Genomic DNA, 13235 nt, shown 5'->3' on the forward strand with positions numbered 1-13235 from the left:
CCGAGGGCCTGACTTATACAGTTACATTAAGAAATTTGTGGGTTGGGGTGCCCAGCTGACTGCCAGGTCCCTTTAACACTCCCTATATAGCAATGAGGCAGCTTCAGTTTCTGAACTGAACCCGGTAGAGGTAAATTGATTCCTTCCCTCTGAAAGCTAGCTTGAACGCAGCTACCAATTCTTAAGTGAGAATGTAAGGGGATGGAAACTGGCTTTGAGACACCTCTGGATGCTCACACGTAGAAAATCTAACCATGGATAAAGAAAACACTGATGTTTCATCCAAACCTGCCGATGTGAATGTAAGTACGGTGTGGGAAGCCTTCTCTCTTACTTGAATGCCATTTTTGCTGACCTTGATAGTAAAATGAGACCATGTTACTTTGTAAAAATAAAGAGAGCAAAACATACTTTATCTTCTTATAGTACTTAATGGATTTTACCAACGTGAGCTCCTTTCAAAGTGCTGTACTTGGCAATTGATTTGCAACTGTTTTTCTAAAACTCCAGGGAAATTGTACTGATCTCTACACAAATTCCATTTTAAAATTTAATCAGTGCTAACTGAGACTGCCTATAATGTGCTCCTGCGCTTAAAGACCCAACCTTGGCCTTGTCAGCTCTACATGTGCCCGGCATTTCTGTGTCTTTTTTGCACTTCTTTGGTGGAATATTTGAAAGTAGTGGGACATCATAGTCAACTCATACTGCAATAGAACATTTTTCTCTTTAGAAACACCATCTTCATGCCTGCAGGACATCACATCCAATGAGCCTGGTCTAGTTCAATTTCACCAGGAGGGATATAAGCTACATTTCACTCCAGGGGTTGACAAGGGTGTTTGGTAAAAAGAATGAGGGGGCCATGAATAATTCAGAATGTACTTGGCTACATATTATCCCATTAATTGGTAGGGTTAAAGACTGGAAGGCATGAACTTTGAAGGGAAGAGTGAAGGAGAGTAAGAGAGAATGAGAGCTCTTCAGAAAACTCGAAAAAGAAATGATTTCTTTGGAATTGGTGTTCTAGGTCATTGCCTTTAAAAGAATGTGTGGTTAAAAATTATTTCATCACTGGAGTTTAGTTACCTGACATGTATAAATCTGTCCTTCAAAGAAGCTAAACTCTTGCATACATTATTAAAGAATTCACAGCATCAGATGGCAGAGGGTAGCGGAGAAATAAAAAAGAGGAGGGGAACAGTTGAATAATGCATTTTTTCCTCTTGCACATAACACTTTGCACATCACCTAATACCAATAATTTTCCGAGTCCTTTATTTCATTCTTTATTTTTTTAAGTTTATTCATTTATTTTGAGAGAGAGAGCGAGCACACTCGATCCAGGGGAGGGGCAGAGAGAGAGGGAGAGAAAGAGAGAATCCTAAGCAAGCTCAATGCTGTCAGCACCCCACTCGGTTTCCATCTCAAGAACTGGGAGATCATGACCTTTTCTGAGATCGTGCCCTGAACCGAAATCAAGAGTCAAATGCTTATCCAACTAAGACACCCAGGAGCCCTATTTCATTCTTTATTTTCAAATAATTCTTTCATTTGCCTTTGAGAGACTGAGTCCCTGGTCAGTTCATTGACTGTGGTAAAAGCGCATGCATGGAAGGAACTGGTTTCTATCCCACAGCCCTGCACGAACCACAGCAACATCATCCTTAACTTTTTCTTTCTAACACCCAGTCAGGAAGCCCCTAAGTAAGAAATCAATTTGTTTCTATCAGGAAGTGACTTATGTTCTCATTTTCCTGCCTCAGCCAGAGGAAATTGATGGTGGGACAAAAGCAATGTAATACAAACATGTGAAACACACATACTCTCACAGCTGAGCTGTGTACACATGAAATGACCCTCACAGAATCCTAACCTCCTGACCTTTGGGCCCTCTGGTCTACCCACCATGACATTGAGGCCCATTCTCTACAGCATCTACTTAGCACAACTGGAGAGTTGAGAGGATCTGGGAACTGCTTCAATGGAGTTCATGTAATGTCTGATTTTTCTGATCTTAACTGCACTATTTAATGTGAGTCCATTTATTACACTTACATAAATGATTTGACTGATATATGTGGCCTTTTAGCACAAATATTCTCCTGACTGGGTGGTTCCAAATGTGCTCTAAACTAATCTCTCTCTCTCTCTCTCTCTTTTTTTTTTTTTTTAAAGATATCCAATATCTCAGTTCAGGTGGTCAGTACCCAAGGGAAGTTGCCAGGTAGACGAGCACCTCGACCTCAAAAACCCATCAGCAAAGCCAAACCGAAGAAGCAACCCAAGAAGAAAGCTCCCTTCTGGAATGTCCAGAACAAAATCATTATCTTCACAGTATTTCTATTCATCCTAGCAGTCACAGCCTGGACGCTTCTGTGGCTCTACATCAGTGAGTGAAATCCTGTGTTCCTTTGGGGTTAGGGTTTGTCCTGTGGGGCCAGTGTCCGTGGTGTAGACCCAATCTACTCTTGGGTATGTCTGATAGAATTTCCCAAGTTCCCAGGCCCATAGCCACTCCCAAAACTGTTGAGGTTAAGGTGGAAGAAAGCAGCATTGTCTCTCCCACTTTTACTTTTGTTACCACTGCTTGCTTCCCACAGGAGAGCAGAGGAGCAGAGGAGCAGAGATGGGGGGTAGGAGGACAAGAGCTGAGAAGGATGCTTGGGAGCTTTGGACTAGTTCAGAAATGGAATGCATGTTTAGCTTTAAGAAATGAATGGAATTCTAAGTTGTTTCATTTCCTCATTCCACCCACTGCTTGTTTCTAGGCAACCTCACATTCCCAGCTCCCAGAGCATCCTTTTCCTCATGTGCATTTCACTCCACTGTTTTTATGTTTCTGTCGATCATATAGGTTATGTTCTTGTCCAGCTGATTGATCCTCTTGGACAGGAGTTGTAACTAAGCTGGTACTTAAAGAGTACTTATCCATGCAGTAACTACAGCACATGTTGACTTACGCTAAGCTTCCAACACCATACATGTTAATATGTTTGATACAAGATATGTGTACCCTCAAGGATATTAAAACTTGAGTTGTGAAGCAAGTTTTACAGGTAAAGAATTAATGAATATTGTATTGAATAGTTCAGATCACTTACATATATACAAATCAATTACTTATAATTTGCGTGGCACAATGTAAGACATCAAGACATCAATGCAAGACATATCATTGCATCAATCATATCAATTGCATCAATCAATATCATTGCATCAAGACATCAATGCAAGATATATCTCCTACCTTCAAAAAGCTCACAGATGCAAACAAAACAAAACAAAGCTCACAGATGCATTTTCTACTTTCAGAAAACCCACAGTTCAGTGCTGCAGAGGGGGTGTGAATTGAATTGGTTGTTTTTCGTTTTGTTTTGTTTTATGCTTAAGCAATTACTTTGCAGTCACAGAAAAGAGGCATCTAACCTCCCTGGGCATAGAGTCCAGAGAAGGCTTTATGAACTGGTTATTCAAAATTCATTTCTCTTGTATCTTGAGCGTGCCCGCTGTGAGCTGGGTCCCGTGATAGGCATGGAAACACAGTGGTAGAGAAGAGAGAATCTCTGTCTTCTAGGAGCTTAAAGACTAGTGAAGGAAGTCGAGTCAATGGGCAATCAAGACAAACACAAAACACACACGATCCCAACCCACAACGAACCAACTTATTTCCCATCAGTTCTCTGCTGGCCCTCAATCTATACACTCACATTGCCTTAGCATGTTTGTATAAAGTTCTGGAATGTCACTCTGTAGAAGCACTTTGGTGGCTGTGTTAAAAATCAGAGAAGTACATCTCAGGAAGACAGACCAGTCTGAGGAATGAGAAACTGGTATGAACAAATGAAAATTGTTCAACAAACAGCAATGCTGTGACCATGTTGGGCTGTGCTAAAGAGTTTGGTAAATGTAATCTAGTTCGAGGCTAAATTGATCTTGCTTGTATTGTTGTTCTCCTGATGCTTGAGTCTGGATAACACCATTATAAGAAGAATGTGAGAGCTTCTATATATATAGAAAGCCTGGCTTTCACTCAAATTTTAATAAGTCTGCAACAACAACAACAAAAATCTACGAAGCACTTCCTTGTTCAAATCAGGCATGAAAACAGTTATTGCTTTCTATGTGAGGCTAGCGAGTCAAGGTGATCCATCCAAGGTCACATACCTTTAAAGAACAAATCTAGGGCATCCGCTCAGGCCTTCTGCCCCTGGGCCCCTTCTCCACATCCCCATAGCCTCACTCCACTGCATGGGGCTAATGTGGCCCTGGATGGCTCCCAGGGTGGCTTCAGATTACTCACAAAGGCACACCTTTTTCCTAATTCAGTCATCGCTTCTGTAACATTTCCATGTGCTGGGCATTGTTCTAGGAGACAGTATCCTCTCCCTTTCTTCCTCTTCCACCCTTCCTCTCTCTTTTCCTTCCCACAAACATTTATTGAGCTTCAAAGCTACATAAGGGGCGGAGGGACAAAAAGAAGTTACTGTTACTCCTAAAGGACAGAAGTTATGACACAGTGGGGACATGTGTCACAGGAGAGAAATGTACCATGGCCATGGGAGTCTGGGGGATGGTGCCAACTAGGAGGAAGACCTTGGTAACAAAAAGAAAAGGCAGAAAGAAGAGCCCCTCACTCCCCCCCAACCCCCACCATCCCCCAGGCTATTCTCGGTCTCTCTAAAGCAACTCAGATACAACAGTGTTCTTCCCACATTGTCAATCGTTCTGGGCAGGCTGGATGCCCAAACCCACTGTCCACACTGGGCAATGCATTTGAGCAGGAGTGACCCGACGCTGGGCTGAGAACCCTGCTTTGTGGTTCACAGGAAGGATGAATTCTCATGCATTGCACAGAGCTGAAGACCAGCCCAGCACCCTGTGCAGCAGCTACACAAGTCAGATAGGGATGAGCCCCCAGGAGCTCAGTGAAGGTCAGCTGGGGGGCCCTTCCCACTTGTCCCGCTATGCTCACTTCACCTCAGAGCTTGACAGTATCCATTTCTTACCTCCTTACCTTCTACAGACTAAGGATCCATGAAAACTGCATACACTCTTCTTGGCCTGGTAGCGACTCTAGGGCAAGTATAAAGTCAAAGAGGCAGATCTTTAATCTTTGAATCTGTCTCATAAGTATTTGCCAGGAGAGAACAGACTATCCTAGGAGATATGGTGACTTACTGCTGATGGAAGTGACGTTATTAACTACATTTAGAGCTTCACAGGTTGTGAAGCAGTCACGTAAGTAGGCACCTAATAAAACATTTTAGGGGCCTGATACTGACACAGATCAGACAATGCCTCATTGCCACACAGAGGGGAAAGCCCTCTATTTGCTTTCTCTCTTGTCTTACAGGTAAGACAGAAAGCAAAGATGCTTTTTACTTTGTTGGGATGTTTCGCATTACCAACATTGAGTTTCTTCCTGAATATCGACAGAAGGAGTCCAGGGAATTTCTGTCCATGGCGCGGACTGTGCAGCAAGTGGTGAGCTGAGGGGGGTGGGGAGATTGGTGTGGGAGGCCTGGGAGAGTGGGGCAGATGAGGGGCCAGGGTGGAGGGCTCACAAGTGTCACAGGTGAGCAGGGTGGATGGAAGAAGAAGTCAGAGGCAAACTTGGGATTTAGCTCATCTTGGCTATAATTGCTTATTTGACAGAGTTGCTAATTTATTTGGTAACTTATTTATATTATTTATCGCTGAGCGTAAAAACAAGTGGCTCTCTGAGCTCTAGGGTTTCCCATCTGTAAAATAAAGAAATTACATCAGGTGATCTTTAAAATGCCTCCCAGAACTAAAGTTACGCATGCTGATTAATTTTGTGAGCTGTACACATCTATCTCAACCTCACCGCAGTGGAATCTCTTTACTTAAAAAACAAAAAAGCTTTCTCATTATAGAACTAATACGTATTTAACCACTAACATTTTTTAAATTCAGAAAATTATGAAAAGGAATGTTAAATTTTCTTTAACATCATCTCCCGAGATAGAACCCCTTTTTATTCTGGGCCACATAGACATAAAGGAGCATGATATTGGAATATTTGCAGATAGTTTTATAGTAGATTTTTCCTCTTAACATTAGGTTGCATGTTTCTATGTAAGAAAATATTCTTAAAAAACACAAATTTTAATAGCTACAAAGTTAGCCAATCCCCTCTTATTGGATATTTGTCTTCCATTTTTGTTACTCTGGATAATGCCATACAGAACTGCTACATGGATTGTGTCGATCTATGATTACTTCCTTAGCAGATCTCCTAAAATAAAAAGATCTACTCATGGCTCTTGGTACATATTACGAACTAGAAAGCTTCTGCCAATTTGTATCTGCACAGTAATGGAGAGGGTCGCCTACACGGTGGGCCCACACTGCCTTGACAGGCACGCTGTGGTGTAGACTGGGGAAGGGTTGTGGGAGAGCAAGCAAAGACAACAGTGGGCACAGTGGCCCTTATCTACTGAAGAAGGCCTTCTATATACGGGGTATGTGGATAAATACTTTACCTTTAAATTGTATCAATTATTCCTCAAATTACCCCAAAGATTCTTGGTAAGCACTCTGATCACTTTACAGAGAAAGAAAGAGAGAGAAAGAGAGAAGGAAGGAAGGAAGGAAGGAAGGAAGGAAGGAAGGAAAGAAGTGTTGCAGGATTTTTTACCTCAATAACTGGGATTCGTTGTCTCACTGCTTCAAAGAATGAAGAGACGGACACAAAGTGAGCAGCAGGCAAAAGTTTATTAGAGTATAAGATTACGAAGAGTAGTACGAAAGCTCTCTCTGCAGAGAGGGGACACTGAAAAGTGAATTGCCTGCCGACAATAGGCAAGCTGTCCTTGTTTTATCAGGTTCTGGTCCCTCCCTCCCCTCCTTCCCTTCCCCCTTGTTCCTTCTCAAGTTTTACCTTTATTGGCTGGATAACTCTAGGTGCTGGGTTGTCCATTCCTGATTGGTTTGTTTCCATTGTAGGAGGGATGGTCTAAGGCCACATCATTCCTTGTGGGTCGTAGGTTTTATGGTCTACTAATTTTTAGTCAGGTCTTTTGTCAAATTCTTGAGAGAAATCTGGGGGGAGTAGGTGGTCTCTGTTACATTCTTAAGAGGAACCTTATGCCTGAGGGGGTTTGCTGTGGTCAGACACTCCCAGCATTGTTCTAAAATATGTGTTTTTCCCCACCCAGGACCTCAGGTCCTATCCTTTCCCTCTCTGCCTATTTTACCCTATTTTTTACTGTCATAGAGGGAAAGAAGGCAGGCAGGCAGGCAGGCAGGCAGGAGGGAAAGAAAGAAAGAAAGAAAGAAGAAAGAAAGAAAGAAAGAAAGAAAGAAAGAAAGAAAGAAAGAAAAAGAGAAAAACCTGAGTGCTCGGCAGGTTTAGGTAATGTATTCTGTGTTGCATGGTGACTTTAAACTTCGCAATTAGATGGGTGATTTTGCCATTTAGGAAGGAAGGGGGGGGGGAATATAGGAGGAGATTTGGCAGAGACTCAGCTTGGCTTTAGAAAGCTAAGAAAGGGCAAAGAAGGTGAATTGAAATAGCTTTCCTTGGGATCCAACGATGGCGCCTTTTAAAAGAGCTGGGTGTTTCCCTAGAGACTGCAGAGTTGGAGCGGGGTTGGTGAACCTGGCCGTGGGCGCCACCTGCCCCCTAGTGGCTACTAGAGCAATGTGCCCTTAAGAATATAAATTTTCCATGCCGTGCATTGTTAGAAAAGAGGTTGGATCAAATCCTTTCTAAATGTACTTAAAGGAGTTTGATTTATTAATTATGGAAAAAATTAACCTTTGGAGTAGGCAGAATACAGAAGTTAAGCTTGATCAGGGTGTCTAAAGACAGCAAAGAATGGATATAGGTAACTGATTATTCTTCACAGATAGCAGAATGGCAGCAACCCAAGATTTTAGCCTTCCGTTAGAACCCAGCTCTTTTCCTTGCTGGCTGTCAGGGCTTGGACCTACAGGGTGCTAGGTGCTGTGAGTGAAAGCCAAATTTGACAGACTTCAGACACCTCGGTTTTTCATTTTCAGGTAAACCTGGTTTATACAACATCTGCCTTCTCTAAATTTTACAAGCAGTCTGTTGTTGCAGATGTCAGGTAATGTATGTCCCTTGCTTTGGGATTTCTGTTTACTGCTGTGAAAAGGTGAAAGCTAAGATCTTACCATTCTCAAGTAAGTTCTTGGGGGCGGCTTTGCGTTAATACTCTTTTAGCACAACTGCTGACTCCACTCTGCCCTGCTGTCATGCTGAGTTTTTCTCTTCATCTACCAAAGCCTGCCCTCTCCCCATAGCTGGGATCCTGGGCACCCCGCCTCTCCCCGTCTTAATACCACTGGGCAAGACGGCCACAAACATGGCTACCATCGGTGGAGTAAAAATAAAACACAGTCTAGTCTTTCTCAAAATATGTTAAGTAAAAAACTGGTCATTAGGGATTTTCTAAGAAAAAAGGGATCTCAAACTCAAATAATTTTTATTAAAATTTATTGTATTAATTTTTAATTATGTTACTAAAACTTCTTTTTTAAATTATGTTTTATGTACTGTATCCCACCTGCCCCCACCTGCAGAGAGGCACAATCCACTTTGACATACCAAAAGCACTAAGAAGCTTAGAGTAAATCTATTTGTTTACTTTCTATTTCCCATGTTATTTACTGTAGAACACTTAAGGTTTGTTTTTCATAAAACATGACAATAGTTGTGTACTCAGAAGCTTTTGCTCCAGAGTTTGGCTAAATACCAAGTTGGGCTCTATTCCTGGATTTACTACTTACTAGCTATATGATTTTGAGTTATAGTTGATCTTGATTCCCTTATCTGTAAAACTGGAGTAATAGGACCTTGCTCATAAGATTCAGTGGGATAAAGCAGAATTTAGCAATGTGTTTGTACATGGTGAAGTATTAAAACTATAATTGTTTTTATTTGTAATAATAGTGAATACTGGTTGATATTCATAAAAATAGTATATTCTCCATGGAGATGCAACTATACACGAATGGTTTTATGTGAACCCAACACAGGAAGACACACAGTATTATGCTTTCTCTTACCAATCCCCTCAATAGGAATCAATGACTTCTTCAAGAACGAATTTTAGAAGTTGAAGGATATCCTTACTGGCCTCCCCTTGACTCTATTAGTTGGGTGATTGTCTTTCTATGAAAGTCCTAAGAGAGATACCTAAATATCCCTTTTTTTTTTTTTTTTTTTTACTGTAGCAGCAACAACAAAGGTGGCCTCCTTGTCCACTTTTGGATTGTGTTTGTCATGCCACATGCCAAGGGCCATATCTTCTGTGAGGACTGTGTGGCTGCCATTTTGAAGGACTCCATCCAGACAAGTATCATAAACCGAACCTCTGTGGGGAGCTTGCAGGGCCTGGCTGTAGATATGGACTCTGTGGTACTAAATGGTGATTGTTGGGTAATTCCCCTTTATGCATTCCTTCCTATAGCACTCCTGATATGTCCATTAACAGAGTCAATATTATAATGAAGTATTCTCTTCCACAATCCCAGTAAAACAGGGTTAGCTGAGGACACTGATACAGGAAGTTACTAAATACAATGATTGGGCAATAGAATACTCAAAATTTCAAAATATATATGAAACTGAATTTATTAAAGTGTACCCTTCCCTATATTTAATTCAATTCCATGAATCTTCAAACTAAGGCTCCAAGTCTTGGAGAAAAAAGAATTTTGCTGAGGTTTATCTTGTCTTTTCCCTTGTCCAGACAGAACTGCACCTATGTTATTTATGTAATGCTGCCCAATGTTCCACAATGACCTGTTGAATAGCCCTGCCAGAACGTGAATGTCATCATTTGATTGGCCCAGTAAAATACTTTAATTGTGTGACTCCCAAATTATGCAACTTTCTCTCTTGATTTAAATTCTCTCTCTCTCTCTCTCTCTCTCTCTCTCTATATATATATATATAATATAAAAATATAAATATACCCTTTACTCGGCTTCAACAACTATCAACTCATGGCCATCCCCCTTGCTCTCAAAATACATAAACAACTTCCCCTACCCTCACTGGATTATTTTAAAGCAAATCCCAGATATGATGAATTGCTTTTAAGGACTGAAAATCATTTATATATATATATATATATATATAATAAAAATCATATATATATATTGTGTTTATTTATTTCTGAGACAGAGAGAGACAGACAGAGAGCATGAGTGGGGGAGGGGCAGAGAGAGTGGGAGACAGAATCCGAAGCAGACTCCAGGCTCTGAGCTGTCAGCACAGAGCCCCATGCGGGGCTCCAACTCACAACCTGTGAGATCATGACCTGAGCCGAAGTTGGTCGCTCAACCGACTGAGCCACCTAGGTGCCCCAGGACTGAAAAGCGTTTTTACTGAGGATAATTCTAACAAAATGATATACTGGAACTGACAGTTTCTTTTCCGTGTGTTTTTTCAATGCAGCTGGGCTTCGGTCAGATTACTCTTCAACCATAGGAGCTGGTAAATTATGACGCATAGCTTCTCCTACACTGCCTCCAAATTAGTATCCTTTTTGGCTATAGTTTTCTTTTTCATATGGTGGTATTTGTTAGTCCTCTTTCAGTTACCAGTGATAGAAATACACTCAAACTGGCTTAAGCACTGAAGAAACTTGATTGGCTCTTCTACCTGGGACAGGGGTGGAGAATGTGCTGGCTTCAGGCCTGTTTGGGGCCAGGTTCTAAAATAAAATCTCATCAGGACTCCACATCTCTGCTTTTCCTTGCTGAAGCTTCATCAAATGTATTCTTCTAATGCAGTGTCATAAATGGCATCAATAGATCCAAGCTTATAATATATTAGTAGCAGCAATGGTAGAACAACCCCTCTCCACCCCCCCACCCCCCCGCCCCCAATAACTTTCCCGACAGTTTTTGCAGAAGTCCTGGTGCCGAATTTACCGTCTCAGATTGGCTGGCAAGCCCATTCATGCACCAGCTTCCTTTACTCTGATTGGCCAGTCTGGGTCATGCGCCCATCTCTGGACATAGAAGTGAGTTTAACCCCAACCAAACCACACAATCAGGGTATAGACAGTTTCTCAAAGTAAAATCCTGGAGCCATTACCAGAAGAAGGGGGAGCGGACTCTGGGCTGGCAAAAACAGCAGATGTCCTCCAGAGGAACTCTTTGCTCCTCACTCTTTAAAGATGTCTAGAAAAGTCATTTCTAAAAGGGAACAAAACAAAGTGCTGTTTCCACAGACAAAGGCTGCTCTCAGTACTTCTATGCAGATCATCTGTCTCTCCGCTACCCTCTGGAGATTTCTGCAACCTCAGGGAGGCTGACGTGCCACTTCAAGCTGGTGGCCGTGGTGGGCTACCTGATTCGTCTCTCGATAGAGTCCGTCCAGATTGAAGCTGACAATTGTGTCACCGACTCCCTGACCATTTACGACTCTCTCATGCCACTCCGGAGCACCGTCTTGTATAGGTATTCAGGTCGCAAGGGAAAAAACTGGCAGTATCGTGTTTCCCTTAGAAACAAAGGGAAAAAACTTTTGCGTGCGCACATGAGATCAAAGACGGACCCACGCCTTACTTAGCATCCCGTGTATTAGCCAGAGCCTGTCAGACACAATGCTTGCTTTTTACTTGTTAGCCTACCAGAGTGAAAATCAGTGTAGCAGGAACTTCAGCCACTTCTTGAAATATTTATGAAATATAATTTTTTTGTTTAATTTTACTTTTATGCAATCGCTCTCATTAGAGTGTGAGAATTAAATACTCTATGAGGATTGCATACCATGAGTAAAACAAAAATTTTCTCCCTTATTAGAAAGAGAACACAATGTTCACTGTGAAAGTGAGGTCAATCAGAGAAAACAATGTCAATATTTCACAATCTCATTACCCAGAACAAATGCCTGTTATGTTTTTGCAAATATTTTCGTTCATATATAGATATGTAATTGCACACATATGTACATATACATATGCTAATATTTTTTTATTTACTAGCAGACATCTTTTTGAGTGCTTAATATCTTAATAATGATACTTATACTTTATTCACAATGTGCTGTTTTTACTGTGGTAAAATAGTGCTTATGTAGGTATAGAGCAGTGTTTTATGTATATATGTATGTATGTATGAGTTTATATTTTGGAATTTATATTTTGCATGTTAAAAATTTCAACAGCGTAAATGGTACACAGTGACAAGTAAGTTTGTCACTGGCTCCCATTCCTCAGTCATTGTTACTGCTTCTTTTCACCCTTCCAGACATACTTTGCTATTATTTCATTTAATCCTTACCGAAAGGCTATGAGGGATGTCCTATAGTCATTACCACCGTTTCACCATAGGGGACCTGGCATTTATGAAGATTAGTTGCTGGAGAATCTTTCAGCCAGTTAAGTGACAGAGTTGAGTTCTCAGTCCGGTTTTGCTTAGAACAGAGCTCATGACTGCAGCCATTTAAATGGCTGTTTATGCCTTGTTTGTTCTCAAGGAGGGTCCTGTGACAGCCATCAGGAAAATTCTTTGGTAGTTACTAGACAAAAGTTTCCGTACCTTTATCCGCTCCCCTCCATCATGCCCTGTGGCCACTAATTGACGAAGCTCTGACTGGCCGGGTCTGCCTAACAAGAACTGTGTAGATGGCCCAGGAAACGTGTGGAATTAGTGGTGGAGGGAGGCTCACTCCTCAATAACCTACTATTCATGTACTTTTGTTCTGTTATCTGGTTTCAGAATTTGTGAACCCACAAGAACGATAATGTCCTTTGTTTCCACAAATAATCTCATGCTGGTGGCATTTAAGTCTCCTCAGATACGGAGGCTATCAGGAATCCGGGCGTTTTTTGAGGTCATTCCAGAACAAAGTAAGTCTTTGCTAATTGAAAAAAGTCACCTTGAAAAATATCTGGTATGATACTCCAGTCTTATCTCTCCTGAGGCTGTGTTGTAATACTAGTTATATGAGTCAGGGACCCTGACTCAGGGTCCTGTCAGAGGAGAGAGAGATATAGTATTTAAACAGAATTTAATGTGAAGAACTGCTAACTCAGGATAAAGGTGTTAGCTAGCTAACTCAAAAGGTGAAAAGAAAACTGTAAGGTATTATGTAGGCAGTACACCCAGGAAGCAACCACCACCCGTAGGTCTAGGGGGACAAGGGAAAGCCGCCAGAATGATGACAATTTACAGTGTGGAGGAGGGGTCTGTGGCCTGAAATTCAGACTTCTGAGGAATGGAGT

At 41.5% G+C, this 13235-nt stretch overlaps 1 protein-coding gene across 2 annotated transcripts in view; it reads left to right on the plus strand.

The window, feature by feature from the left end:
• Positions 1-254: 254 nt before the first annotated feature.
• TMPRSS7 (transmembrane serine protease 7) overlaps positions 255-13235 on the plus strand; it is a 41854-nt gene continuing 28873 nt past the window's right edge. Inside the window, exons 1-8 of one of the 2 annotated variants that reach the window (XM_060640040.3) lie at positions 255-302; positions 2179-2392; positions 5357-5487; positions 8032-8099; positions 9229-9422; positions 10457-10495; positions 11238-11466; positions 12730-12860. In XM_060640040.3, coding sequence (XP_060496023.1) covers positions 255-302; positions 2179-2392; positions 5357-5487; positions 8032-8099; positions 9229-9422; positions 10457-10495; positions 11238-11466; positions 12730-12860 — 1054 coding nt within the window. Of the gene's footprint in view, positions 303-2178; positions 2393-5356; positions 5488-8031; positions 8100-9228; positions 9423-10456; positions 10496-11237; positions 11467-12729; positions 12861-13235 lie in introns of those variants that run through there. The other variant, XM_078452621.2, reaches the window with a different exon arrangement.

Source organism: Panthera onca, chromosome C2 (assembly GCF_046562875.1).
Source record: "Panthera onca isolate mPanOnc1 chromosome C2, mPanOnc1 haplotype 2, whole genome shotgun sequence".
In the NCBI taxonomy this organism is placed as follows: Eukaryota; Metazoa; Chordata; class Mammalia; order Carnivora; family Felidae; genus Panthera; species Panthera onca.